The 27,789-nt window shown below is 41.0% G+C and overlaps 1 protein-coding gene across 1 annotated transcript in view; it reads left to right on the top strand.

Annotated features, from left to right (window-relative positions):
• Nucleotides 1-206: 206 nt before the first annotated feature.
• The window catches only part of stpg2 (sperm-tail PG-rich repeat containing 2), a 33,625-nt gene continuing 6,042 nt past the window's right edge, over nt 207-27,789 (top strand). The window contains exons 1-9 of the mRNA XM_053481347.1: nt 207-315; nt 2,429-2,538; nt 2,775-2,924; nt 3,454-3,603; nt 3,711-3,814; nt 3,908-4,019; nt 9,126-9,221; nt 9,539-9,698; nt 9,826-9,983. Coding sequence (XP_053337322.1) covers nt 207-315; nt 2,429-2,538; nt 2,775-2,924; nt 3,454-3,603; nt 3,711-3,814; nt 3,908-4,019; nt 9,126-9,221; nt 9,539-9,698; nt 9,826-9,983 — 1,149 coding nt within the window. The remainder of the gene's footprint in view (nt 316-2,428; nt 2,539-2,774; nt 2,925-3,453; nt 3,604-3,710; nt 3,815-3,907; nt 4,020-9,125; nt 9,222-9,538; nt 9,699-9,825; nt 9,984-27,789) is intronic.

Raw genomic sequence — 27,789 nt, 5'->3', positions numbered from 1 at the left:
GATCTCCATGGTTACTGAGTACACACAGTCTGAAAGACATGGTCTCTCTCTTGCACTTCCCCTTCCCCTCCTCTGTCTCTCTCTCTCTCTCTCTCTCTGAACAAGTGTCTTGTATCCAGGCAACGCTGAGACGCGTGCATGGGTTCACTTCACCTTTCTGAGCAGAAATTAACTTTCATTTATTACCAGCACTAATTTTCCTGAGGATGTACAGTCGCGCGCGTAGGGTGACAGATCTGTGCACTGGAAGTGTGAGCACCACCACTGTGGGTCCGGGTTCCTACAACATCCATACACCTGCTCCAGAGAAAACCAGTGAGAACCCACCACTTACATTCCAAACATCTGTATGTAAAGACAAACTGCCGTTGTGACCTTCCGTCTGTCCCTTTTCTGTCCTCAGGCTGTTCTCCCATACTTCTCTTGTTCTCTTTTTGTTTCTCCACAGCCTTTTTCTGTTCTCCTATTATTCTTCTGTTGTTCTTTTCCCATCCTCCTACTCTTTTCTTATTGTTTTTTATTGTTCTATTGTTTCTTTTGCTGTTCTTATATTGTTTACCTGTTCTCTTTCTGGTTTACTCTTGTATTGCTCCGTATACTGCTCATTTATTGTCTGCTTTCTGTTTTTACTTCTGGTCTACTCTTATCTTCTGAACTACTGTTCTGCTTTTATTCTCTAACCGTTCTCTTATTGATTTCCTAGTTTTGACTGCTCTCCCTGCTGTTCTCCTACTATGCTTATTTTACTATACTTGCTTCTGTTCTCATTTGGGTTCCTGTTGATCTCATGGTCTTCTCATACTGTAAATATTATCTACAAAGTGGGAAGCTGTTGGAATAATGATTTTCAACCTTCATGTGTTTGTGTAAAATGTGAAGAAAAAACAACAACAATGTCATCATGTTCATTTTTTGTAAGCAAACAGCTAGCCTTCTAACTGTGATGAGTGACAGTACCCAAGTATGAACCATGGAGTCAGGTTTCAACATGTGCAGATATCTGTATTTTGACTGATTTAAAGCTCATAGATGTATATACTGTGTAACAGTATTAAATTTAGTCTGCTGTGTTTCTGCTGATGCTTTGAGTGCCATTCTTGAGTGTTATAGATGTGCTGCACCTGGCGGCATGTCTATTTTAAGGCCCTGATACCTGTGGACTTCATGAGATCATTAGGTAGCACCGGTAAGGGGTAAGGTATCGGGGCCAATGATAAAGGCAAAGACCCAGCCATTGTCTTCTAATGTTATTAAAAGAGAGAGAGAGAGCAGTACCATTCTACCTTAGTTTAATTGTACAAGTGTAAAAACACATGAAATCACATGTAAGCCCTTGGAAGGGTTGAATTATCCAGTGAGATTGAGAGAGCTTTATTTTTAGTTTCTAAAACCCTGCCTGGTCTCGAGAAGAGGTCTGTTAGTTTTTTGTTTTTAAATTTCTTTAGTTTTCTTTACAGTTCCCCAATTAATAATCACATGCTATCTCCAAATGGGAAGGTCTTCCAGTGTGTGTCAAACGACTCTCTAAACTCCTATTTCAGAAGCCCTGTGTAAGGGCCCTTATAAATATTATTACACCCCGTGGTAACAAAACAAATGTATAAAAATATTGTGAGGTGTTTGAGTGTTATTCACTTTTGGTCTCTTTATTTAAAAAAAAAAAAGCACAACTCTGTTTTGCTAAGAGCAAAGTGCAGATAAGACCTTATAAATTCAAAGCAACAACTTAGCAGCTATCCATACAGGAATAGTGATACACAAAATGGATGGAAATGGCAGTAAATCAAGGAGACAGCAAGATCCATGAAGTCTTTTCCCTCTGAGTAGAGCATTCTTGAGTGAAAGAAATATGGACTGATAGCAAAAACATCTCAGCCTTCAGTTCACCCACCCTAATTATTTTGAAAACAGCAGCATGCACAGTAACACACTTGATGCAGACGCTGATATGTTAAGCAACCCACACCTCTTCTATGTCTTGAACACCACAAATGTCTTGAAAACAAACACCAATACAAACTCCTCACTGTTTCTCTTCATTAGCACCTGATAACTATGAACTAAATCAATATCTTTAAACAGGAAGATTAGCTAAAATATTATGTGTAACAGTCCTCATATGAGGACATTTGGACTCAAGAGTTTAAAGAAATATTTCATTTTAATAAATGTCATTGACTTCCTTCTAATAGTGTCACTGAGAAGCGTGCAACAGAGAAAAAAAAAATAAAAGATTGATACGTGAGTAGGGCCTGAGCCCTAAGGTCATTTTATGTAAAATTGTTCATCATACATGTCAGATTCTCTTCACCAAACTGCATTGAATAACAAGAATAGTTTTCTGATGGTGCTTTAATTGTGACATGAACCAATATGTGGGATAAGTGATGTAAAGTCTCTCTCTCTCTCTCTCGCTCTGCCATTGTAGATTCTTTTGCTCCATTCCTGTCCATGGCTTCCAGGCCATCTGTGTTTGACAAGTTAGACAGTGCAGTGTCTTCTCCTGGGCCAGCTGATTATAATGGAGTCCATACCTGGGTATTGCACCATATGTAACAGCACCCACACTGTAGCACCACCCACCCTTTAACACCACTCATACTGCATTTCCCCCCCGCCCTGTCACACTTTTTTAGCTTGAACAATTCTATTGCTTGTGTAGCTTGCACACAAGAATTTTACTTACATGTACTGTACCAGTTTACCAGTAACGTGATGTGACAATAAAAGTGATTTGATTTGATTTGATCTCTTGTGTGTCATCGGTTCTGCAGGCTCCTGTTCCTGGTGGCCATTCCGTGCAGAACCACTCCCGGCGTTTTCAGGAGGTGGAGTCAAACATTCCAGGTCCAGGAACCTATGACATCAATCAGCCCTGGGGAAAGAAGCTCCATCCACCCACCACCAGAGATAGGGAGATTAAGGTGCAGCTGGCTGTGTGTTATACAGTAAATTTTGCACACAATTGTGGATTTATTTTTCACATTCTAAAACAATACTGGATTCAAAACTATGAAATACCACATATGGCATTAGTTAACTTAATATCAACAAAAACAACAATAACAGTCAGTTGTTATTTTAAGACCTGAAGATCAGCTGTTCTGGAACAGTTCTTGCAAGAACAGTATTGTGTCAAGTGAAGACCTTCCCAGGAAAGTAAGACCAAAACTAACCTTTGCTGCAGAGAAGAAGTTCATTTAGAGTCACCAGTCTCAGAAATCACCAATTAACAAACAGCAGTTATGAAGTTATGAAGCTTTACATCTCATTATCAATTGTTTAAAGGAGATTATTGTGTATTTTGGATAAACGCCTTTAGTATTGTTTTACAAAGTAGAAAAAAATAAACATTCATGAAAGAAGGAGAGTGGGGATGTCCAAACTATTAACTGGTAGTGTAGCTGTTTAGTGACACAATTCCAACACTAATCTGTGTGTTTGTGTGTCTAGCATGCGAGGTCATTGGTCCACTCAGCTCCCTCCATCCCGTCTTCCAGTCAGGCGTTTGGGTATGAGGAGAATGAGCAAGGGGAACTGTGCAAACAGAAACCTCCCACAACTGACCAGAGCCTTGGCCCTGCCTACTACAATCCCACCCAGGTAAGTGTGTGTGTGTGTGTGTGTGTGTGTGTGTGTGTGTGTGTGTGTGTGTGTGTGCATGCTTATGCTTCAGATTGTTTTGTGTTATAACTCTGTGTGTATATCAGGTAGAATCCATGTATAAAGGAGTTCACTTTGGCCAAATGACAGGGAAAAGGACAAAGATGAAGGTGGTGGAAGGACCTGGACCAGGACACTACTATCCAGAACAGTAAGACACACACACACACACACACACACACAAACATATACAAAAAAAGTTTAGTTAAGCTTGGTGTGTGTGTGTGTGTGTGTGTGTGTACAGAGATCACTCTGTGCGCTATGAGAATATTAATTTGAAACAAGAAATGAAAATTCAAGCTGAGTTGCAGATTCCTCGGTATCATGAGCTCCTTGTACTGCAGGCAAACAAAAAGGTAAACTTACACGTAAACACATACTTACACACGCACAAACGTGCACACACAAACATACATGTGGCATTGGGAGCTGGACATTGATAATGTGTGTGTAGTGCTTTCCCAGAACCATGTATGTGTCTGGATCTCAGTGTGTACAGCACACACTCATTTTAATGTACATTATTGATTAATCTGATTTTTACTATAATAAAAATATTGTAGTGAGAGTGGCCACACTTGCTCATGAGTGGGTCACATGACCCAGACAGTTTCTGCAATAGGAGCTCAAACGCAGCTCACACTGGGAGAACGAAACAAGGCATCTCAAGTAAAACAAGTATACTAAGTATATTAAATCCTAGCATGCCTAAGTATACTAAAGTTTACTTGCTCCTGACCAATGATTAGTATACTTGAAGTTTGCTATTTTAGAACAACTAATTTTGTACTAAGTGCATTCAAGTTGTAATTAAATAAAAGGCACATTTTTAAGTGTATTAAGTATATTTTTGTGTGCTAAAGTGGAGTAACTTTAAGTATACTTAGTACACTTAAAGTGTATGGTTGTGTGTGTACTAACATACATACCTGACAGTAATTAATACAATTAAAGTATATATTTAATGTATTATGTTATTTAGTACATTGAGTACATTACCACAATTTTTACTGTGTACAAAGTATGTGAATATATTCTTATTGCAGCAGTAGCATGCTTCTTGCCAAATCCAGAAAAGTACACTTTGTGGCCAAGGCCTCATCACAGCAGACTATCCAATCCACACACAACTTCACACAGGTTTTTCACCCGATGCCCTTCCTGAAACAACCCTCCAATTATTTTTACCCAGGCTTGGCACATGCAACCACTGACATACAGTCAGACTACAAGATTATCAGTAATGACGAGGCAGATTTTATTCATGAGTTTTACACAAGGTTACAAAATAATATTAATAATAATTATAATTATAATAATAATAAAACAGTACTATAGTTTCTATATTAATCAACAAAACTTTAGGTTGTCTCACAAACACAAAAAAAATATAAACTGTTGTCTGAACAAAGACAGACATTAGTATTGGAAAATACTGTATTTCTTTAAACCTGGTGTGTCGATTCTTGCTGTTACACAGAGCTACGGAGCATTATATCAGAAGTGAAGTACATAAGATTTAGCAACATTGTTGGGGGCCGTTACTTTTTAAAGTAACTATTTACATTACAAAATTACTGTCATTTAAAAGTAATCAGTTAAATGATGAAAGTAACTAGTTAGAGTACTTTTTTATTGCAGACAATGAAAACTCCTAATGCATGTTGTTTTAGTCAAGACTAAATTATTATTAATTATTCTACCATCATCTCTTGAATCTGTTAACTACTAACAGCAGGAATATCAGAGGGGGCGGGGATTTGTGACTTTCTCACACACACACACACACACACACACACACACACACACACACACACACTAACGGAATCGCTGCTGTCTGGCTCACGGATTACATAAATTGTCTGAATAACGGATTACATTTTTGAAAATATAACTAAATAACTGTGTACTTAAATGGCATACTCAGGACAATAAATTGCAGAGAGAGAAAAGGAAAGGGAAGAGTTTAGGAGTCACAGTAGGGACTTTGAATGTTGGGCCATGACAGGGAAGGGAAGAGAGTTGGTTGATATGATGCAGAGAAGGAAAGTGGATATACTGTGTGTCCAGGAGACCAGGTGGAAAGGTAGCAAGGCCAGAAGCTTAGGATCAGGGTTTAAATTGTTTTACCATGGTGTGGATAGGAAAATAAATGGAGTAGGAGTTATTCCAAAAGAGGAGTCTGTAAGGAATGTTCTAGAGGTGAATGATAGGGTGATGAGTCTGAAGCTGGAAATTGATGGTGTGATGTTCAATGTTGTTAGTGGTTATGCTCCACAGGTAGAATGGGAGGTAGAAGAGAAGGAGAAATTGTGGAGGGAGTTAGATGAATTGGTGCACAGCACCCCCAGAGGTAAGAGAGTGGTGATTGGTGCAGACTTCAATGGACATGTTGGGGAAGGGAACAGAGGTGATGAAAATGTGATGGGCAGTTTTGGTCTTCTGGACAGGAATGTAGAAGGACAGATGGTGGTGGACTTTGCAAAGAGGATGGAAATGGCAGTAGTAAATACTTTTTTCCAGAAGAGGCAGGAACATAGGGTGACATATAAGAGTGGAGGCAGAAGCACTCAGGTGGACTACATCTTGTGTCGACATTGTAATCTGAAAGAGATCAGTGACTGCAAAGTGTTGGTAGGGGAGAGTGTAGCCAGACAACACAGAATGGTGGTGTGTAAAATAACCCTGGCGGTGAGAAAGGTGAAGAGGACAAAGGCAGAGCAGAGGACAAAGTGGTGGAAGTTGAAAAGGAAGAATGTTGTGTAGTCTTCAGGAAGGAGTTGAGACAGGCTATGGGTGGTCAGGAGGTGCTTGCAGTTGACTAGACAACAACAGCCAATGTAATCAGGGAGACAGGAAGGAGGGTACTTGGTGTATCATCAGGTAAGGAAAAAGTGGACAAGGAGACTTGGTGGTGGAATGAGGAAGTCCAGGAGTGTTTACAGGGAAAGAGGCTAGCTAAGAAGAAGTGGGACACTGAGAGGACTGAAGAGAGTAGACAGGAGTACAGGGACATGCAGCGTAAGGTAAAGGTAGAGGTGGCAAAGGCCAAACATAGAGCATATGAGGACTCGTATGCTAGGCTGGACAGTAAGGAGGGAGAGGTGGATCTGTACAGGTTGGCGAGGCAGAGAGATAAAGATGGGAAGGATGTGCAGCAGGTTAGAGTGATGCAGCCTGATAGATAGAATGATAGAGATGGAAATGTACTGACAGATGCCAGGAGGGTAATGGGAAGATGGAAGGAGTACTTTGAGGGGTTGATGAATGAGGAAAATGAAAGAAAACAAAGAGTAGAAGAGGTGACTCTTGTGGAACAGGAAGTAGCAAATATTAGTAAAATTGAGGTGAGAAGGGCGTTGAAGACGATGAAGAGTGGAAAGGCTGTTGGTCCTGATGACATACCTGTGGAGGGATGGACGTGCTTAGGAGAGGTGATAGTAGATTTTCTGACTAGTTTGTTTAACAAGATCTTGGACAGCGAGAGAATCCCAGAGGAATGGAGGAGAAGTGTATTGGTGCTGATTTTTAAGACCAAGGGAGATGTGCAAAGCTGTGGTAATTACAGAGGTATAAAGTTAATGAGCCATACAATGAAGCTGTGGGAAAGAGTAGTGGAAGCTAGGTTAAGGACAGAGGTGAGCATTTGTGAGCAGCAATACGGTTTTATGCCTAGAAAGAGTACATCAGATGCAGTATTTGCTTTGAGGATGCTGGTGGAGAAGTACAGAGAAGGTAATAAAGAGTTGCATTGTGTCTTTGTAGATTTAGAGAAAGCGTATGACAGGGTGCTGAGAGAGGAGCTGTGGTGTTGTATAAGGAAGTCTGGAGTGACAGAGAAGTATGTTAGAGTGGTACAGGACATGTATGAGAGTGCTAAGACAGTGGTAAGATGTGCTATAGGTGTGACAGAAGAGTTCAAGGTGAAAGTGGGTCTACATCAAGGATCGGCTCTCAGCCCCTTTTTGTTTGCTCTGGTGATGGACAGGATGACAGATGAGATAAGACAGGAGTCTCCATGGACTATGATGTTTGCAGATGACATTGTGCTTTGTAGCGGGAGCAGGGAACAGGTGGAGGAAATTTTGGAGAGGTGTTATGCTCTGGAAAGCAAAGGAATGAAGGTAAGCCGCAACAAGATGGAATATGTGTGTGTAAATGAGAGGAACCCAAGTGGAATGATGAGGTTACAGGGGGCAGAGGTAACGAAGGTGCAGGATTTTAAGAACTTAGGGTCAACGGTCCAGAGCAACGGAGAGTGTGAAAAGGAGGTGAAGAGGCGGGTACAGGCAGGTTGGAATGGGTGGAGAAAAGTGTTAGGTGTGTTGTGCGATAAAAGAGTACCAGCGAGAATGAAAGGAAAGATGTACAGGACAGTGGTGAGACCAGCGATGCTCTATGGCTTAGAGACAGTGGCACCGAAGAAAAGAGGCAGAGCTAAAGGTAGAAGAGCTGAAGATGTTGAGGTTCTCTTTGAGAGTGACAACGATGGATAGAATCAAGAATGAGTTCATCAGAGGGACAACCCATGTTAGATGTTTTGGAAGTCAGAGAGGCCAGATTAAGGTGGTTTGGACATTTTCAGAGGAGAGATGGTGAATATATCGGTAGAAGGATGCTGAGGTTGGAACTGCCAGGAAGGAGGTCTAGAGGAAGACCAAAGAGGAGATTTATGGATGCAGTGAGACATGAAGTTAGTTGGTGTGAGAGAAGAGGATGCAGGTGATAGGGTTAGATGGAGGCAGATAAAAATATAATAATAACAATAAGAACTAATGCACGCAAGGATGCAGTTTTCAACAGTAAATTCAAATTAGAAGTGGAAAACAGCAGAGCCCGCCTCCAGTTTCTGATTTGCTTGTTTTGCCCCTACTCTAGTCTCTGGTTGGCTGGAATAGTGGAAGAGTTGTAACTATGCTGCAGTTAGAACAAGTGTAGCTTTATGATATTGAGCGTATAGAAGAGACACATATTTAAACACACATAAATGAGCTTGAACATGCAAAAGTAAGTTTCAGCACGCAAAAATTTGTTTGAGTACGCGCGAGAGACAGTAGTGCACTAAATATAGGCAGGAATAAGTATACTTAAATTTTCAAACTTGAAATATACTGAGACTACCGTATATTAAAATTTGTATTCTAATGTATACTTTCTGTACATTGTTACAATGATTATTTCAAGTGTATTTTTTAAAAAATATGCCAAAAACAAAATTGAAAAACAAAGTTTAAATAAGTGTGCTTTGGAAATTACACTGACCTTTAACTTAAAGTATAATTTCCTATAACATTTTTTTGGAAAGTGTACTATAATACAATTATTTTTAAATATGTTTAAAGTTTATATTGTCTGATGTTACATTTTTTAGTAGTATATTTGTAATACACGAAAGTGTATTTTTTCCACTAGGGATGTCTATTTGCTACAAGACTACTGCGTGTGTGTGTGTGTGTGTGTAGTGTGTTCCTGGCCCTGGTCAGTATGATGTTAAGGGACAGTTTGAGAAGATAAATGGACTGACTGTGTCCAGAGCAGCATTTATGTCACATATACCGGTATGTGAAATTTTGCTGTATTTGTTTCTGTATTCAGATTTTCTGTGGAAGTGGCCGTGGTCTATACAGGAAATTGTGTTTGTGTTTAACTCTATCACTATGTTCTGTAAACACTGGGCTGCTCAAAGATAAATTTTAACAATTAATAGTAGCTTGAATTATGCAACTTTATTTAACTTCTAAACCATCTGCCCTCTGTCTTTACTGTCTTTAGTGTTTCAATGTTTAATTTTTTTACCAAAAAATATTTGTTTTCGGAAAATCAACAGACATATGCAGCTGTGTTTGTGTTTGTGTGTGTGTGTGTTTGCACATAGCGGTTCTCCTCAGTGAAAGATGTGGCACCCCCTGTTGGTTCCTATAATGATCCTCGCTGTGCTCTGGAGAGTCTGAAGAAACCTAGTGGAGTGAAGAAAAGTCCTTTCAACCTTACTGCAGCTCGATTCATTTCTGAAAACAGAAAAAACAACACACCAGGTATGTGCGTGTGTGTGTGTGTGTGTGTGTGTTTGCAAATTTAATAACTGTGTATCCTGGAACTATAAATATGATTGCCATTTATCAGCACATATGTAAATCAAACGTGTGTGTGTGTGTGTTTTAGGGCCGGGAGCATACAACATGATTAATTATGGTCTGGCAAGTGAAAGTCTTAAGAAAGCTCATTTAGAGGGCAAGAGGACAGGCGGCTTTGGCTCAACAGCCAAGAGAACCACCATCTTCATCAATAGAAACACTGAACCAGGACCATCACACTACATGGTACACACTGCACACTATGATAAACACACTATATGGGTCACTCTATCTATCTATCTATCTATCTATATATCTATCTATCTCTAGCATTTTATACATATGATCTATGATATCAAATGGTGCATTAAGGTAAAGCAACAAAAGTGAAGAGATTTGAACCTGAGTTAAAGTCAGTAGTCTGTCATTTATTACTTTAACCAGTGCTATGAGTAGGGCCCTAATCATGATTTCAAAGATATGAAGAATGCATACTGAGGATAATTATTAAATTGTACATGAAGTACATAAAACTTTGCATGGGTGGGGCCCTATAAACTATTAAAGTCATAATATTGTTTTTTTTATTATTCATTACAGTTTGGGCCTAGCATTACATATTTAAAGGACCCAAGCATCACACCATAAAAGCACGATGTACAGATCTGGCCATTAAAAACGCACGTTTCGAGAAAAGGGATCCCGCGACAAGCTGTAAAAATGCCCTTCATTACCTGTAGTGTGTGTCTACTGAAGCCGAAAACGTGTTCTCTCTCTTAGGCGCCCATTGACAGCAAGCGACGGAGCTTATAAACGTCTCAAGCTTAAACTGTAAATACTGATATGTATTTATTCTTCATTTTCTTCTCGCCTTCTATGATGATACTTCGTTACAACGCACCCATGCAATATTGTTTTATTGTGTTTATGTGCTTTAAATATCATTGGGTTGTGCTTTAAATTCTGTTATTTCAGGTACTTTAATCACACTGTTGGGTTGCTTTTGCTATGAATACTAAAAGTGCAGCATGATTAAACTCAATGCAAAAAACGGTGTTTATGCAGTAAACCCATGGGTGAACACGATGCTTTAAGAATTTAATTAAACACAAATATATATAAGTGCCATTTTAATTTAAATCCAACATTTTAATGGTTAGTGATTGGTGCATGGGCGTCAACTCGCACGTTCTGTAATATTTCATTGTCATTCGTATTACTGTTGTTTTAGAGCTCTTTCCTAAAGCCTTCTCTAATAAGTAAGTAAGTAAGTTCAGTAAGCAAATAAAAGAGAAATGAATAAATAGCTTTAAATGGTACTCCAGCATAGTAAAAGTACCCTAGCATGAGTTTATATATAATGAAAATATTATGTATAAAGAAAATCTAATTTATATATTTGTGTTTAATTAAATTCTTAACATTTTAATGGTTAGTGTAAATGGTTCTCTTACACAATTTTGGGGGAAGAGCTTGGCTTTTACTGGCTACTATACGCTGATCAGCAGTCGGCGCCCCGCGGTAACCAGCAGATCAAAGGAGCAGTTATCGTCTTTGACACTTAGCTTCTGAGTTTGAAGGCCAGGGTTGGTTGGTTGGTTGGTTGGTCGGAAGCATGTTTGAAGGAGAAGATAACATCACAAACACACACACAAACTCTCCGTGCACACACACACAAACTCTCTGTGGACACACACACAATCTCTCCGTGCAGATACACCGTGCAGAGAACAACTTCGTAATACACCTGGCCATTAATTAAAACGAATATTTAGGCCTAAAAAATATGCTTTAAAATCCATCTTAAATTTATTTATCGGCGTGTATAAACCCGAGGCTCGCACTTATATAGGCTTCTCGATAGATACAGTAAACGTTGGCTTTTTCAACACGCCAGCACGCTCCGATGTGAGCCGATTGATTTAAGTCATAATTAGAGAATATATAGAGGGATAAATAACATAGAGAAAGCATAATGTGACTGTCCATACAGTAAATAAAAAGAAAAGTATAAAATCCAACTATTAAGTCTGATTTAATTGCTATCAATGATCTATCTATTTAAACCTATTTTCTATATTATATCTATTTAAATCTATCTACAGTATTTATCTATTTTAGGCATAGACATCCGCTCTGTCTTGTTAATTCATCTAAACCCCCTAAAGTATTTGGCAACAGCGCACACAGTTTGATAAATTCACATCTACAGAAAGGTGAAAAGCGATATAGAGTATATAGAGGATAAGAATCATATTTATAATAAGATGCTTAATTAAATAATAGAATTATATCAAATAAGAACTTTATCTAAAAGCCAGACCGACCAAACTTCTCATTTACTGCTGAAGTAGTTAAATATTCTTATTCTGTAGATACGTAGGTTACATTTTAAAAGTACAATCGCAAGTGCATGAGGCACTCACACAGCACCAAACAAAAAAACGGGACGCCGAACTTTTATCAGCACATCACCTGCCCCACCAGGGGCGAAAGGACACTGGACCACTGCTATACAACGGTCAAGGACGGCTACAAGGCACAATCTTGTTCACCGTTTGGTAAATCCGACCACGCCGCCATCTTCCTCATGCCAAAATACAAACAAAGGCTGAAACAGGAAGTTCTGGTTCAGAGGGAGGTCGCGCGCTGGACGGACCAATCGGTGGCCGCATTACAGGACGCACTTGATGACACAGACTGGGACATGTTCAGAAACAGCTCCGATGACGTCAGCGTGTTTACGGAAGCGGTTGTGGGATTCATCGGGAAACTAGCGGATGATACCGTGGAAAAAAAGACTATCAGAACGTTTCCCAACCAGAAGCCGTGGGTGGATAAAACCATCCGCGACGCTCTGAAATCTCGCACCGCTGCCTACAACATGGGACTCGCGTCGGGGGACATGAAACCGTACAAGGCTGCGTCATACAACGTCCGGAAGGCGGTGAAAGAGGCGAAGCAGCGCTACGGGAGGAAACTAGAGTCACAGTTCCAACAGAGTGACTCTAGGAGCTTGTGGCAGGGATTAAGGACAATTACGGATTATAAAGCAACAACATCCGGTATGACGAACGCAGACGTGACTCTGGCAGATGAGCTGAACACTTTCTATGCTCGCTTCGAGGCTGCAGCTAAAGACGCTAGCGATGCTAATGCTAGCGGTGCTAATGGCTGCAGACAGAAAGTCACTGCCAGCACCGGAAGCGCATTCATCATCACCGAGCATGACGTAAGGAGAGCCTTCACCAGAGTGAACACCAGGAAAGCAGCAGGACCAGACGGCATCTCAGGCCGTATTCTCAGAGCCTGCGCAGACCAGCTAGCACCTGTGTTCACTGAGATATTCAACATCTCTTTATCTCAGTCGGTGATCCCCACATGCTTCAAAGAGTCCATTATTGTTCCTATCCCAAAGAAACCACATCCTGCTTCTCTCAACGACTATCGCCCTGTAGCCCTCACTTCAGTAGTAATGAAGTGCTTTGAACGCCTGGTCAGAGACTTCATCATTTCTTTACTACCAGACACACTGGACCCACTACAGTTTGCATGCCGTCCAAACTGTTCAACGGACGATGCAATCTCACATCTCCTTCATACATCTCTCACTCACCTGGACATTTAGAGGGGGAATTATGTAAAAATGCTCTTCATCGACTACAGCTCTGCATTTAATACCATAATTCCCTCCACACTCACCACCAAGCTGGAGCACCTGGGACTCAGCTCATCCATGTGTCAGTGGATCTCCAATTTTCTGACTGGCAGACTACAGGCAGTGAGGATGGGCGGGCATTTCTCAGCCTCCATCACTCTCAGTACTGGAGCCCCCCAGGGTTGTGTTCTGAGCCCCCTGCTGTACTCTCTGTACACCTCTGACTGCGTGGCCACTACCAACCTCACCACCGTCATCAAGTTTGCTGACGACACTGTCGTGGTGGCCTGATCACCAACAACGATGAGACGGCCTACCTGGAGGAGGTTGGAAATCTGGAGAACTGTTTCCAGAGAAACAATCTCCTCCTGAACGTCAGCAAGACAAAGGAGCTGACAGTGGACTTCAGTACAAAGCAGGTGAGGAACTACCAGACCCCCATCATCAACAGGAGCCCAGTGGAGAGAGTGGACAGCTTTAGATACCTCGGTGTTCACATCACGCAGGACCTGGCATGGTCCTGTCACATCAACACCGTGGTAAAAAAGGCCCGGCAGCGTCTGTACCACCTCAGACGCTTGAGAGACTTTAGACTGCCCTCCAAGGTGCTCAGGAATTTCTACTCCTGCACCATAGAGAGCATCCTGACGGGAAACATCACAACCTGGTTCGGGAAAAGCACCATGCAGGACAGACGAGCTCTACAGAGGGTGGTGCGATCAGCTGAGCGCATCATCCGCACGAGCTCCCTGACCTGCACTCAATCTACACCAAGCGGTGCTGGACCAAGGCCAGGAAGGTCGTGAAGGACCTCAGCCACCCCAACAATGGACTGTTCACTCTGTTGCGGTCTGGGAAGCGATTCCGCTCCCTGAGGGCCAACACAGAGAGACTGAGGAGGAGCTTCTTACCGCAGGCGATAAGGTCTCTCAACCACACCACTATGCAAAACTAACACAATATTTTTTACAATTTTCACAATCAATTAATCAATCAATCTTTATACATCCATGGACACTATGGACAACTCCACGCACATCACATCTACACTACATGTTTACGTTTACATTCTGGACCATTGCACAAAGACACTTTAATAACCATTGCACAAAGTCACTTTTTTCATGCATATTTGCACACCATTATAGTTCTATTTGTACAGTATATTTCTATTTTCAGTTTCTATTTTTAGTTCTATTTTTTTCTAGTTAAATTTTATTTTAATTTTTTTTATTTAAATTTTCTATCATATTTCTTCTATTGATATTTATTACTTATTACTTATTATAAGCTTTAATTCTCTTTTTAAGGTCACTGGCGGTCGTGTAAGCATTTCACTACATTTCTGTACATTTCACTACATGACTGTGTATGTGACAAATAAAATTTGAATTTGAATTTGTTTTCCAAACGTTGTATGTACAGTATATGGAAAACAGTGAAACCTAGGCACAAACAGAAAGGACGAATAAAGGAATGTACAAAACATATTTAAATAAATAGAGTTACTGCATTATGTTTCAAGACATCCTTAATTTACATTTTTCTCCCAATTATATGTCCACAAATACTTTGACAACATACACTTATTAATTTATCCACATACGCTTATCAACAAGTATCAAGAATGTGCATTTCATATGAATGTCCATGAATGTCAGATATGAGACGCGCGCACATAAGAACAATAATATTAGAATATTGACTACCATAATAATTACTAGCATAAGTTAATGCTGCTACTGATTTTATTCCATTCTGGAAACTAAAACAAAAAACTAAAAACTAAAGATGCTCTCAGGGCTTATGCCCTTCCTAAGGATTTATAGTAGGAAGAGAGAGAGTAGAGTTTGTGCTTTGTGCAATTTAACCCGAGAGCGTGCGCTAAACTGATGCGTGTCTCTCTCCCTCACTTTCTCGCCGGTGTCTTAGACAGACAGAGGTTGCGCTTTGTCTTTGGTCCTGACACCTTTTACTAGTGCGACCGAATGATTACACGGAGTGTCGCGGTAACACGACCCGGCCAGTTCTGAACAGTTTATGCGCGGCTCTGCCCCTTGCGCGAGCCGCATCGTTACATACATATCCACGAATACTTTAACAACATACACAGTATGAATTGCAATTTAAAGTGTATGTTACATATGAGACGCGTGCACAAACACATACTTATATAATATATTCTTATACAAACACATACTGTATATACATAAAAACATAATATATTCAGTAAATTTGTGAATTACACTCAAAGTACTTATCAATTCTGATCTACATCAACGGTGAGAAAAGGGATGACAATAACTAAGCGCACTGTCGCGTTGTATATACTGTACTTCTGTAATTCAATGCTGGACACAAACAGCTAAAAACATGCTTATTATTATTCTAAAAAGCCCGAAGCACTTTGTGAATATTTACTTAATATGATCAAAGTATATATACATATAGTGGTTACCTAATCGGAATGTAGGTTCTACCGTCGCCGCGCTCGGCGGTACTGTTTGCCTTTGTGCGTTTGCTGGCTTTTACCGCTGAGTGGCGCTATATAACTACAGACTGACGCCTCATGCCTTAGTTCATTCTCTGCTGGATTAATGAGACACGGAGTTTTAGAACTGCACGTAGTAGCGGATAAAATCAAGTAAAACATTGTAGTTAAACAAATTTATAATCACAGAACTAAAATGACAGTACAAATGTAGAATTCAAATTAAATTAAATCTTATTAGGATCAAATTTAAACAAAATAAATGTTAACACAGTGAGCCTTTAGATTTTATCATGTGTAATTAGAAAAGACGCGTGCAGGGTTTGGTGTCATCTTATATCTTGTGTTCTTTAAATTTATAGTAGATTTATTAACTAAAATAAATGACCATAAAATTATAACATTGTCAGGACGTTCTACTGCGTCATATGATGTCGGTCATTCAGCCCCGCTTGTGTTTGTGCATTATTATAAGAATGAAATGCAGTAGACTGTTATGATCTGTAACGGGTTTGACCCATGTTGCACGGGCGGCACCATAAAGCACAGACACGAGGCGAGGTCTTACAGGGAAAAGGCTAATTTATTTAGGTAAAATGGGGAAGGAAAGTGTTGAAGGAGGGAGAATGGAAAGAAAGGGATAAAGGTTGTGCATGTGCAGTTCCGAGGGCTGTGCCACACTGGCATGCGGGCACACAGCTGACGCTAAGTGTTGGTGCGCGGAGTGGCAGAACTGAGCACGCGGAGGCAGCGCTCCTGCACGCTCCCTCGTGACGGCGCTTCTCCCGCTGTTGATGGCCGGTGCGAGTTCTCGCTGACGCAAAAACCTAATCACACTTTTCCTCTTCGGCAGCGGGGCTGCGAAGGCGGGCACGGTGCGGGAGCGAAGATGCTGCGGGAGCTCACGCAGCTCTTTCTCGCGCTGTCCTCAGCGAGGAGATCATAGGGCGGAATTCTAGTGTCCTTGTTTAAAGTCCCTGGGGCGCGTCACATCGCCCCACTGACATGTTTCTTTCATATTCAACATTACATCACGTACTTCCCAGACCTCAGACAAAACTCCGCGCCTTGCTTTTATAATGTGGAGCAAGCCCGAGATCATATTAACGTTAATTATCGCCAGCTGGCACGAATAGGCGGCTCCGTCCCTTTGCCGCCTATTCAGGGAGCCTACGGAGTGAGGGAGTAGTTATAGTAGATTTGGGCGCACACCCATCACACGCGCACGCCGTGGCAGATCATCATATTTGTCCTAAACTTGTATTTCATAAGGTTTTCCCAGCGGAGGTACAGCGCAACGGGGGGTCATGAGGTGATTGGTTGCTTTACATCTCTGGAAGCCCTCATGTTTGTGTTTCCTTCTGGCTCTCCCTTTTTTAGTTATGCTGTCATAGTTAGTCCTGCCGGAGTCTCTGCTTGCACTCTGCACTAAATATACATTCACTTTTTACATTGTTCGACTGTGACCGTACCTAACTGTTATTTCTCCATCTCTTTGCTCTCTCCTTTTCTGCCCTCTCCTCTCTCTCTCTCTCCTTTTTCCTCTACCTATCTCTCTGTCGAGCTATACATGTCGGTCCTAAACTGCCAGTGATCCAGACCCCCTCTGCCCGCTGGACCTCCCTAACTCATCCTGGAGTCCTGCTTCTGGTTGAAGATCTCATCACATGGATGCCCCCGAGTGGTCTGCCTGGAATGTGTGTGGTGACTGGGGTTGGTTCCACTTTTCCATGAAGGTGGTCCTGTCCTCGACTGATGCAGACAGCTGTTCTCTGAGGACCTGTGACTTTAGTCGCTCAATAGTTCAGGACTGGAATTTTTCACAGTCTACCTGAGCCTCCAGGAACAAACTGGACTTTAATCTTACACATCTCCTCTTATACTGAACTTCCAGTCTCGCATATTATTATGCACATCAATCCCTGCTATCTGTTTTCACCCAGATTAGGAATGGGAAGCTGCTGCTGACACACAATGATCGCTAGATGGCGCTTTCACCCAAAGCAAATAGTTTAGCTCCAAGATCAACTTGCACTTGGACAATGCGCCATTCATTCCCGCGTTGATAATAAGCGGTATTTTTTTTTCATATTCAACTGAGAAAACCTACTACAGAGTCTCTAAGGGGACAAAGGAAGAGGGAAAAAACAAGTCAGAGGGAAAAAACAAGTCATGTTTGGAATTATAACCCAAAGTTTTTGACTTTTTTCTGCCGTTTTTTCTCCTCCTTTGTCCATCTAGGGGCTTCGTACTATAACAAAAAGGAAAGCTCTACTTAATTTTATATCGTATGGAGAAAATGTTATTAGTTTGTTCATTCTATTTGAAGCTTCTGAACGTCTCGGAGCAGCGATTTAGTTCTGAACTCGCTTCCGTGAAATTATTGCTAAAACAATATTAAATTTGAATAAATCAGATCTACTACAGCAGATAATAAAACTATGCTATGTCATAACCGAAGCAAACACAACGAATATGTCTCGTTTCGTTCAGTGTTGCTAGGCAACGGACCACACGCCTAATCGGTTCACTTGGCCGCGGTGTATTATAAACCTGCGGGATGTTTCACTGCTTTTGTTCATGTAATAAAAGCGAGGGAAATGTGGAAGTGATGTGTGGCCACTGAATGAGAACTAAATCAAAGATTTCGGTTACTACACTGAGTGTAACATCTGCATAGTGACACTAAAAAGCTGAACACCTTCACTTTTCCGTTTACCTCTGAGAAAAAAAAGCTGTATTTTGTTTGTTTATATGTTTATAAAAGTACACGAAGTAGGCGCGCGCACACACACACACACACACACCTCCCCTGAGCCCTCGGTCAACATCTAATGACCGTCGATATGCAAATGAGTCAAGACGTAGCCTAACGTGGTGTCGTGTCGGATTTCAGCGTCACGGAGGAAAGACTTTGAAGCAGTTTCAGTGTTTTATTCAGTTACAACAAGCACAGCGATGAGTCCACGTTGTTTCACTGTTTATGACATAGTGACACTAAACAGCTGAACAACAAAAAAAAAGCTGTATTTAGTTTGTTTATATTCAGAGTAGCACTTTCCAACCACCTCTCATAGTCTATTGTTAGTTTTAATGATTTGGCTGAAACTAATTATCACTACATAAGTACCCCAACACCCCTGATCATGAGTTTCAGCTGAAACTAATTCTATACATGCAACAGAAAATGTAGATGCAGATTCCAAATGTATAAAGATACATGCTATATATATGTGTGTGTGTGTGTGTGTGTGTGTATTCAATGCATGCTATATATATATATGTGTGTATGTGTGTGTAATCGAGGCTGGCTCTATTCAGGGGCAAGAGGGGCAGCGCCCCATCAACTAAATGTCTGCACATGTTAATATATTCCTAAAATTAATATATTACAAGTTGATAAACTGATCTGCGGTAGCAGAGAAATCCGCTGAAAAAGGGACACTACACAATAAGGTATTAGATGTCCCTCATGTCTCTGTCCCTCTGCTGTGCGTATTCATTCACAGGCTGCAGCGCGCGCGCGCTCACACACACACACCTCCCCTGAAGCAGTTGCGGCGTTTTTCAGTTACAACAAGCACAGCGATGAGTATAAGAATAAAATAAGGTAACAGTTTGATCTGTGTAGTTAGTGCCCTTGTATAGAATAAATGAATGAATAACACATTCCAACCACCTCTCAAAAGAGTGCCATAGTTTTGCAAAAATACTTGCAAAACATCAGCATACATTGGAGGGAACTTCTGAGGTGGTCAGTGATTGATGGCACGGTCGTTCGGAGGGGGTTGTGATCACACCTACAGTTCTTTTGTTCTAAGCTGTTGGTCAAATATCTCTCCACTTGAAATGGAAGCACAAAATTGAGGGGCAACATGCAAGGGATTTCAGCATCTCGACGGACAGTAGAAGCTGTTTATAAAGAAGACACTGTTTGTTTTTTTTATTTTGTAATCTTTCTCGTGTTTACCTTTTACTGTACAATGTATATTCATTTTATTAATAAATTGCTGTGAATAAACTACATATGCAGTTGATTTACCAGAAAGGACTTTTCAGTTTTTGTGTGCTAAACTAAACTTCAGGGTCAAGTAATAGCGATTTTATTTGAAAAGTATATATATATATATATATATATATATATATATAGGGAAAGATTAAGAAACACGCTGAAGCGGAATATATGTATATAGCATGTATCTTTATACATTTGGAATCTGCATCTACATTTTCTGTTGCATGTATAGAATTAGTTTCAGCTGAAACTCATGATCAATGGTGTTGGGGTACTTATGTAGTGATAATTAGTTTCAGCCAAATCATTAAAACTAACAATAGAGGTGGTTGGAAGGTGTTACTCTGAATATAAACAAACTAAATACAGCTTTTTTTCTCAGAGGTAAACAGAAAAGTGAAGTTGTTCAGCTGTTTAGTGTCACTATGTCATACCCAGTGAAACAACGTGGACTCATCGCTGTGCTTGTTGTAACTGAAAAAAACACTGAAACTGCTTTAAAGTCTTTCCTCTCCGTGACCGCTAAAATCCGACACGACACCACGTTAAGCTACGTCTTGACTCATTTGCATATCGACGGTCATTAGATGTTGACCGAGGGCTCAGGGGAGGTGTGTGTGTGTGTTTGTGCGCGCGTGCGCGTGCCTACTTCGTGTACTATAAACATTCTACATATAAACAAACAACACACAGCTTTTTTTCTTTCTCAGAGGTAAACGGGAAAGTGAAGGTGTTCAGCTGTTTAGTGTCACTATGCAGATGTTACACTCAGTGTAGTTACCGAAATCTTTGATTTAGTTCTCATTCAGTGGCCACACATCACTTTCACATTTCCCTCGCTTTTATGCATAAGCAGTGAAACAATTTGCAGGTTTATAATACACCGCAGCCAAGTGAACCACGTTCCCGCCGAATAGGCACGTGGTCCGTTGCCTAGCAACACTGAACGAAACGAGGCATAATCGTGGTGTTTGCTTTGGTTATGACATAGCATAGTTTATTATCTGCTGTGGTAGATCTGATTTATTTACATTCAATAATGAGGCTTTATATCCTCAGGAGGGGCCATTACATATGTAATATGTAAAACAATATTGTTTTAGAGATAATTTCACGGAAGCTTCTAACAGAACGAACAAACTAATTAATTTTCTCAAAACCTTATAAAATTAAGTAAAGCGAAATTCCCTAAATGTCCTTATAAAATATCGCTGATTATCAACGCCAGAACGAATAGTCGATATTTTACGGAAGCATACATATATAAAAACTGCATATATGGAATGAAACCTGAGATAGTTACATATACGCACTGAATGACGCATAAATAGTATGCGCGATTCCTAGCGCCATCTGCTGAGAGAAATGAGAATCGCAGGTTGGAAAAGACAGGAAACGTCATGCCGCTGCGCAGCTGTCAGCGATTTCACGTAAATAAGAGCAAAATAGCTTTATACTGGCTTTTACTGGTGCGATTTTAAAAATTTAAGCATACAGGGTGATTAAGCTCACAGAACTAGGAAAAGTCATGAAAGGAGGGTCCTGGAAATTGATCGAGTGTGAAGTATTTTTTTTTTTTTACCCCCTTGCGGTCAAATGACCGCTGCTCGGCGCTTCTAGTGTTAAAAAAGCATTTTAGATTATAAAAAAATAATCCTGCATCTGTTTTAGGTGTTCCAGCTGCCACTGTTCTAAAATTCAAATTAAATCAAATCTTATTAGGATCAAATTTAAACACAATAAATGTTAACACGGTGAGCCTTTTGATTTTATCATTTGTAATTAGAAAAAATTTATCATCTTATTTCTTGTGTTCTTTAAATTTATAGTAGATTTATTAACTGAAATAAATGACCATAAAATTAAAACAGTGTTAGGATGTTCTACTGCGTCAGCAGATGTCGGTCATTCAGCCCCGCTTGTGTTTTTGCGTTATTATAAGAATGAAATGCTTTTATGCAGTATGCTGTTATGATTTGTAACAGATTCGACCCATGTTACTCAAACAACTCAGTTCAAGTGTAAGTAAATGGATAGAAAGTAAATGTCTGTGCTGTTTGGGGGAGAGACGTGCTAATGATTTGGTCGGCTCTGTGTGTGTGTGTGTGTGAGAGAGAGAGGGGGGTGTCGCGGTCGTTTTCAGTGAAACAAAGGCTCAGCTGAAAAATGTTAAGCACATTAGTCACTTAACCCCCAATAAAAGGTATTTGAGTGTTATAATAGTTGTAATATAACAGATGCGCACTGAATACTAAACCGGCACGGAGATTAATAAACCAAGATAGCCCCCATACCCGTTAAAAAAAAAAAAAAAAAAAGAATATTATTGTGTATAGACTGATTAAAAACAATGCAATTTACGCTATCATAAGGAAAATCTCAAGTTCTTCCATTCCAAGGATTAAAAAAGGTAACAATGTCAACTTTAGAATCTAGAATCCAGGAGATTAAAATTACACAAGTTGAAATCACTGAAAGTCTCCAGAAGAGCCTCAGATTCAAGAGGTTTTTAAAGTGGGGAGAAGTGCATTTCAGTTCCTCTGAATGTATAGGTGAGAACAGCCAATTCACACCTGGGGAGGGTGAATAATTTGTATTTGAATGTTGTCTGACATTGTAAAGGACTATAGTGACACTAAAAGAACAACCCAGGATTAATAGGAATTATTATACTGCATCAACATTATTTAGCACAAAAAAATTATGCGTGCGGTTGAGCGCTGATTAGACTATAGGAAATTAAATCGGAGAGTTTTTTATTTAGACTATAAAAAAATTAACCTGCGTCTATTTTTAGGCGTGCCAGCTGCCACTTTTTAGTTAGAAGTTTTCAATACAAATCTTATAATGCCCACATGACATGACGGAATAAGGCACTGCTGGTGATGATTGGGGTTTGTTGGGTTAAAGTGGATTTTACTACGCGGTGTGAGTGCACTGGCCATCCGTCCGCTCGCGCTGACTCTGCTCTCCGCGGATGGCCGGACCGGCCACTCCCACCTCTCGCTCCTTTGAAGTCCCTGGGGCGCGTTCCATTTGCCCTGCTTGCATGCCGCACTTCCGCGTTGTTGCACGCGCGCTGCATACACAGCGCGTAGTAAAATTCACTGTAGCCCAACAAACCCCAAGTATTTTATAGCGCGGGGTGCCAGCCCGGGCAACAATAGCAACGATAGCTCACCAGTCATGTGTAATTCTGCGGTCCCGCTGCTTCGCATGTCTGAAGGGGAGGCCCCCTAACTAGTGAGGAGCGATATTGATTTGGGCGCACGCCGTGACAGGCTGAAAAAACTGTTGTCAGATTAATGTGCAAAAACTATATAATAAAACTATATAAGACTACATGCCTTTAACTTTTATTTAAGCGTAGTAGTAAATTAAAGAGGAGAATCACGATGCCAGTCGAAGTCCTGAGCCCAAACCTCATTTAAATTAAATTAACAAATATTATAAGTAAAAAACAATAGCCCACATTTAAAAAACTTTAATAAATTCTTTCCGACATGAGTTGGTCCGGTGTTATGCACAGAGCGTCGGGAGATTTCCTGAAGCTCCGAAATCACTGGGGCATTTTTTAGACGCTATCTATAATAACTGATGGAGGTTTTGAGCTGTATACACACGCATTCCTGCCTATACGAACTACACCTGTGACACAATAACAGTAATATTTCAAACATTCTGCAGGCTGATATTTGGAGAAAGGAAAGAATAATGAATAAACCAGTTGTTGGGTCAAAATAACCCAACCAGGTGTTCATTTGTAAACTACATCTCATATGAGCCAACATGAGCAACCCAACAATGTGTTTAAAGTACCTAAAATAATCCAGAACTTAAATAACAATAAACCGATACAGAGATACACTATATAACAGCCACTATTGTATTTACTGCAACGAGCGAAAATGTCAGTTTGCGCCACCTGGCGGCCATTTTACGAATGACTTTGAAATGCAACTGATTTATTTTGGCCACTGACGTTTTTACATGGCAGTGAGCGCGACGGTAATAACCATTCCAATTGATTAACTACTGTACACACACACACACACACAGACACACACATATATATATATATATATATATATATATATATATTATATTTTGTTCATTCCTGATGGCGACACATTTTTACGTTTTAAATAAGATATTCACGAATCAGGACATTCGCATAGTTTACACTATCAGATCGCCTACTATCGGGAAATTAAATTAATTTTAAGACCATTTAAACCGAGGCATTGCCATGTCTTTCATTGTTTTGTCCTTGAGACATTACAAAAACTACTGTATGTAAGAAACTTTTAAAGCACGAATTTGGGCATCTCATTTCATCATTGTAAAAATACTATGAAGCACATATACACACATTCATCATAAAAGAGCTATTGTAAAACAAAAGTAAATTTATGTTTGCTTCAGCATTGGAGACAATATTGTTTTAGGCTAACTAATTACACACAATTTTCCATCGTACTTGGTCTGGCTTTTAAATAAAGTCCTTCCATGCGCCATCTGGTGGATATTCAGCGAAGGACAACACATTTGTTTAAATTCCCAAATGTTGCTTACAGCAAGTCGTGGCACGCCGCGCGCTAAATTGCGGCATCTCGCGGGAAAACACGTGCAGTCTTAATGGCCACATCTGTATGTGACCTGGTACAATACACAACCCTCCAACAGGCAGTACTCTTACCACCTTTATCAAATTAATTACATTTTATTCGTATAGCGCTTTTAACAATGATTATTGACGCAAAGCATTATGGAATTATGTATGAATCAAAATGATCAGATTGTGCCTGATAAGCAAGCCAAGGGGGACAGTGGCAAGGAAAAACTCCCTGATACGGCAATAGAAAGAAACCTTGAGAGGAACCAGACTCAACAGGGAACCCATAAAATTTCATCACATACACAGTCATACACAGTACGATATGCAGTAAAATGCTTAGACAACTGCTTGTGACCTTAAAATAAAAGACTGTGTAATAAATATGAAACTGAAAACTTAACTAAGGAAGAATAAAATTAAATATATCATTAAAATTAAATAACATAACTGTACAGTATAAAATATACAATATAAAAAATATTTGAAAAATATAGAAAATATGAGACAGCTGTACTGTACAGTACAGAATATACAATATAAGAAAAATATATGAAAAATATATGAAGAAAATATAGAAAAATAAGAAACAGCTGTACAATATAGAGATTTTTTATATAGAGAATTTTACGGACTTTAGTGAGAATAAAGTTGGATATAAATGGAATAAAAATGGAAACATCACATATTTAAAGTGTTTAAAGTGTCTTGTGCATCCGGGTCTTGTGCAACAGAACGTCCAGTTTATAGGTGATAGGGTAATTGGGTAATTTAACTAATGTCCACGAATGTGTAGTTGTGCAGTGGCCACTAGTGTAAGTGAATGTCCAGAATGTCCACAGTGAGTGCAAAAACCATATGTGCGTATGTGCAAAATGGATCAGTACTTTGCCTCGTATTGCCTGCGGGAAGAAGCTCCTCCTCAGTCTCTCTGTGTTGGTCTTCAGGGAGCGGAATCGCTTTCCTGACCTCAACAGAGAGAACAGTCCATTGTTGGGATGGCTGAGGTCCTTCACAATGTTTCTGGCCTTGGTCCAGCACCGCTTGCTGTAAATTGAGTGCAAGTCAGAGAGCTCGGTGCGGATGATGCGCTCGGCTGATCGCACCACCCTCTGTAGAGCTCATCTGTCCTGCATGGTTCTGTTCCCGAACCAGGTTAAGATGTTTCCAGTCAGGATGCTCTCTATGGTGCAGGAGTAAAAGTTCCTGAGCACCTTGGAGGGCAGTCTGAAGTCTCTCAAGCGTCTGAGGTGGTAGAGACGCTGCCAGGCCTTTTTTACCACAGTGTTGATGTGACAGGACCATGACAGGTCCTGCGTGATGTGAACACTGAGGTATTTGAAGCTGTCCACCCATTCCACTGGGCTCTCGTTGATGACGGTGGTCTGGTAGTTCTACTCTTGCCTAGTGCTGAAGTCCACTATCAACTCCTTTGTCTTACTGACGTTTAGAAGGAGGTTGTTTCTCTGGCACCAGTTTTCCAGATTCCCAATTTCCTTCAGGTAGGCCAACTCGTTGCTGTCAGAGATCAGGCCCACCATGACGGTGTTGTCAGCAAACTTAATAATGGTGGTGGAACTGGTGTACAAAGAGTACAGCAAGGGACTCGAGTGCTGAGAGTGAGGGAGGCTGAGACATGTCCACCCATCCTTACTGCCTGTGGTCTGCCAGTTAGAAAATTAGAGATCCACTGGGACAGAGATGAGTCCCAGGTGCTCCAGCTTGGTGGTGAGTGTGGAGGGAATTATGGTATTAAATGCAGAGCTGTAGTTGATCAGGAGCATTTTAACATAATTCCCTTTCCGAGTGTCCAGGTGAGTAAGTGATGTGTGGAGCAGATGTGAGATTGCATCGCCTGTTGAACGGTTTGGACGGTAAGCGAACTGTAATGGGTCCAGTGTGTCGGGTAGTGAAGAAATGATGATGTCTCTAACCAGGCGTTTAAAGCACTTCGTCACTACTGAGGTGAGGGCTACAGGGCGATAGTCATTGATAGTCACTGACTGAGATAAAGAGATGTTGAATATCTCTGTGAACACAGATGCTAGCTGTTCTGCGCAGGCTCTGAGAATACGACCTGAGATGCCGCCTGGTCCTGCTGCTTTCCTGGTGTTCACTCTCTTGAAGGCTCTCCTCACGTCGTGCTCGGTGATGATGAGCGTGCTTCCGGTGCTGGCAGTGTCTTTCTGTCTGTAGCCGTTAGCGCCGCTATTATTAGCATTGCTAGCGTCTTTAGCTGCAGCCTCGAAGCGAGCATAGAAAGTGTTCATCTCATCTGCCAGAGTCGCGGCCGCGTTCGCCATACCAGTTGTTGGTGTTTTATAGTCCGTTATTGTTCTTAGTCCCTGCCACAGGCTCTCTCTAGAGTCCCTCTGTTGGAGCTGTGACTCTAGTTTCCTCCCATAGCTCTGCTTCGCCTCTTTCACCACCCTCCGGACGTTACAAGACGCAGCCTTGTATGGGTACATGTCCCCTGACGCAAGTCCCGTGTTGTAGGCCGCGGTGCGAGATCTCAGAGCGTTACGAATGGTTTTATCTACCCACGGCTTCTGGTTGAGAAACGTTCTGATAGTCTTTTTTTCCACGGTATCATCCGCTAGTTTCCCAATGAATCCCACAACCGCTTCCATAAACACACTGACGTCATCATCGGAGCTGTTTCGGAACATGTCCCAGTCTGCGTCATCGAGTGGGTCCTGTAACGTGGCCACCGATTGGTCCGTCCAGCCCGCGACCTCCCTCTGAACCGGAACTTCCTGTTTCAGCCTTTGTTTGTATTTTGGCATGAGGAAAATGGCGGCGATTTACCAAACGGTGGACGAGATTGTGTCTTGTAGCCGTCCTTGACTGTAGTGTAACAGTGGTCCAGTGTTCTTTCGCCCCTGGTGGGGCAGGTGATGTGCTGGTAAAAGTTTGGCGCTGTGCGTCTGAGGTTGGCACTATTAAAGTCCCCCGCCACAATAAGCACAGTGTCCTGGTGCTGTGTCTGGTGCAGTGTGAGTGCTTCACGCAGCTCGCATAAGGCAGTGTCCGTGTCCGCTTGAAACGGGATATGAACGGCGCTGATTATGACCGATGTAAACTTCTGAGGTAGATAAAAAGGACCACACATGATGGACAGTAGTTCCTGGTTTGGTGTGCAAGAGCGTGTAAGAGGAACAACACTCGCGTTGTTGCACCAGCTATTGTTCTCCATTAAACACACGCTGCCGCTCCTTGACTTTCCCGAGTCCCGCATCCTGTCCATGCAAAGAACCAAGAAGAACTCGGCCG

Source organism: Clarias gariepinus, chromosome 21 (genome assembly GCF_024256425.1).
Source record: "Clarias gariepinus isolate MV-2021 ecotype Netherlands chromosome 21, CGAR_prim_01v2, whole genome shotgun sequence".
NCBI classification, from domain to species: domain Eukaryota; kingdom Metazoa; phylum Chordata; class Actinopteri; order Siluriformes; family Clariidae; genus Clarias; species Clarias gariepinus.
The sequence above is the reverse complement of the archived record's forward strand: the minus strand, read 5'-3'. Positions and strand labels throughout refer to the sequence as shown.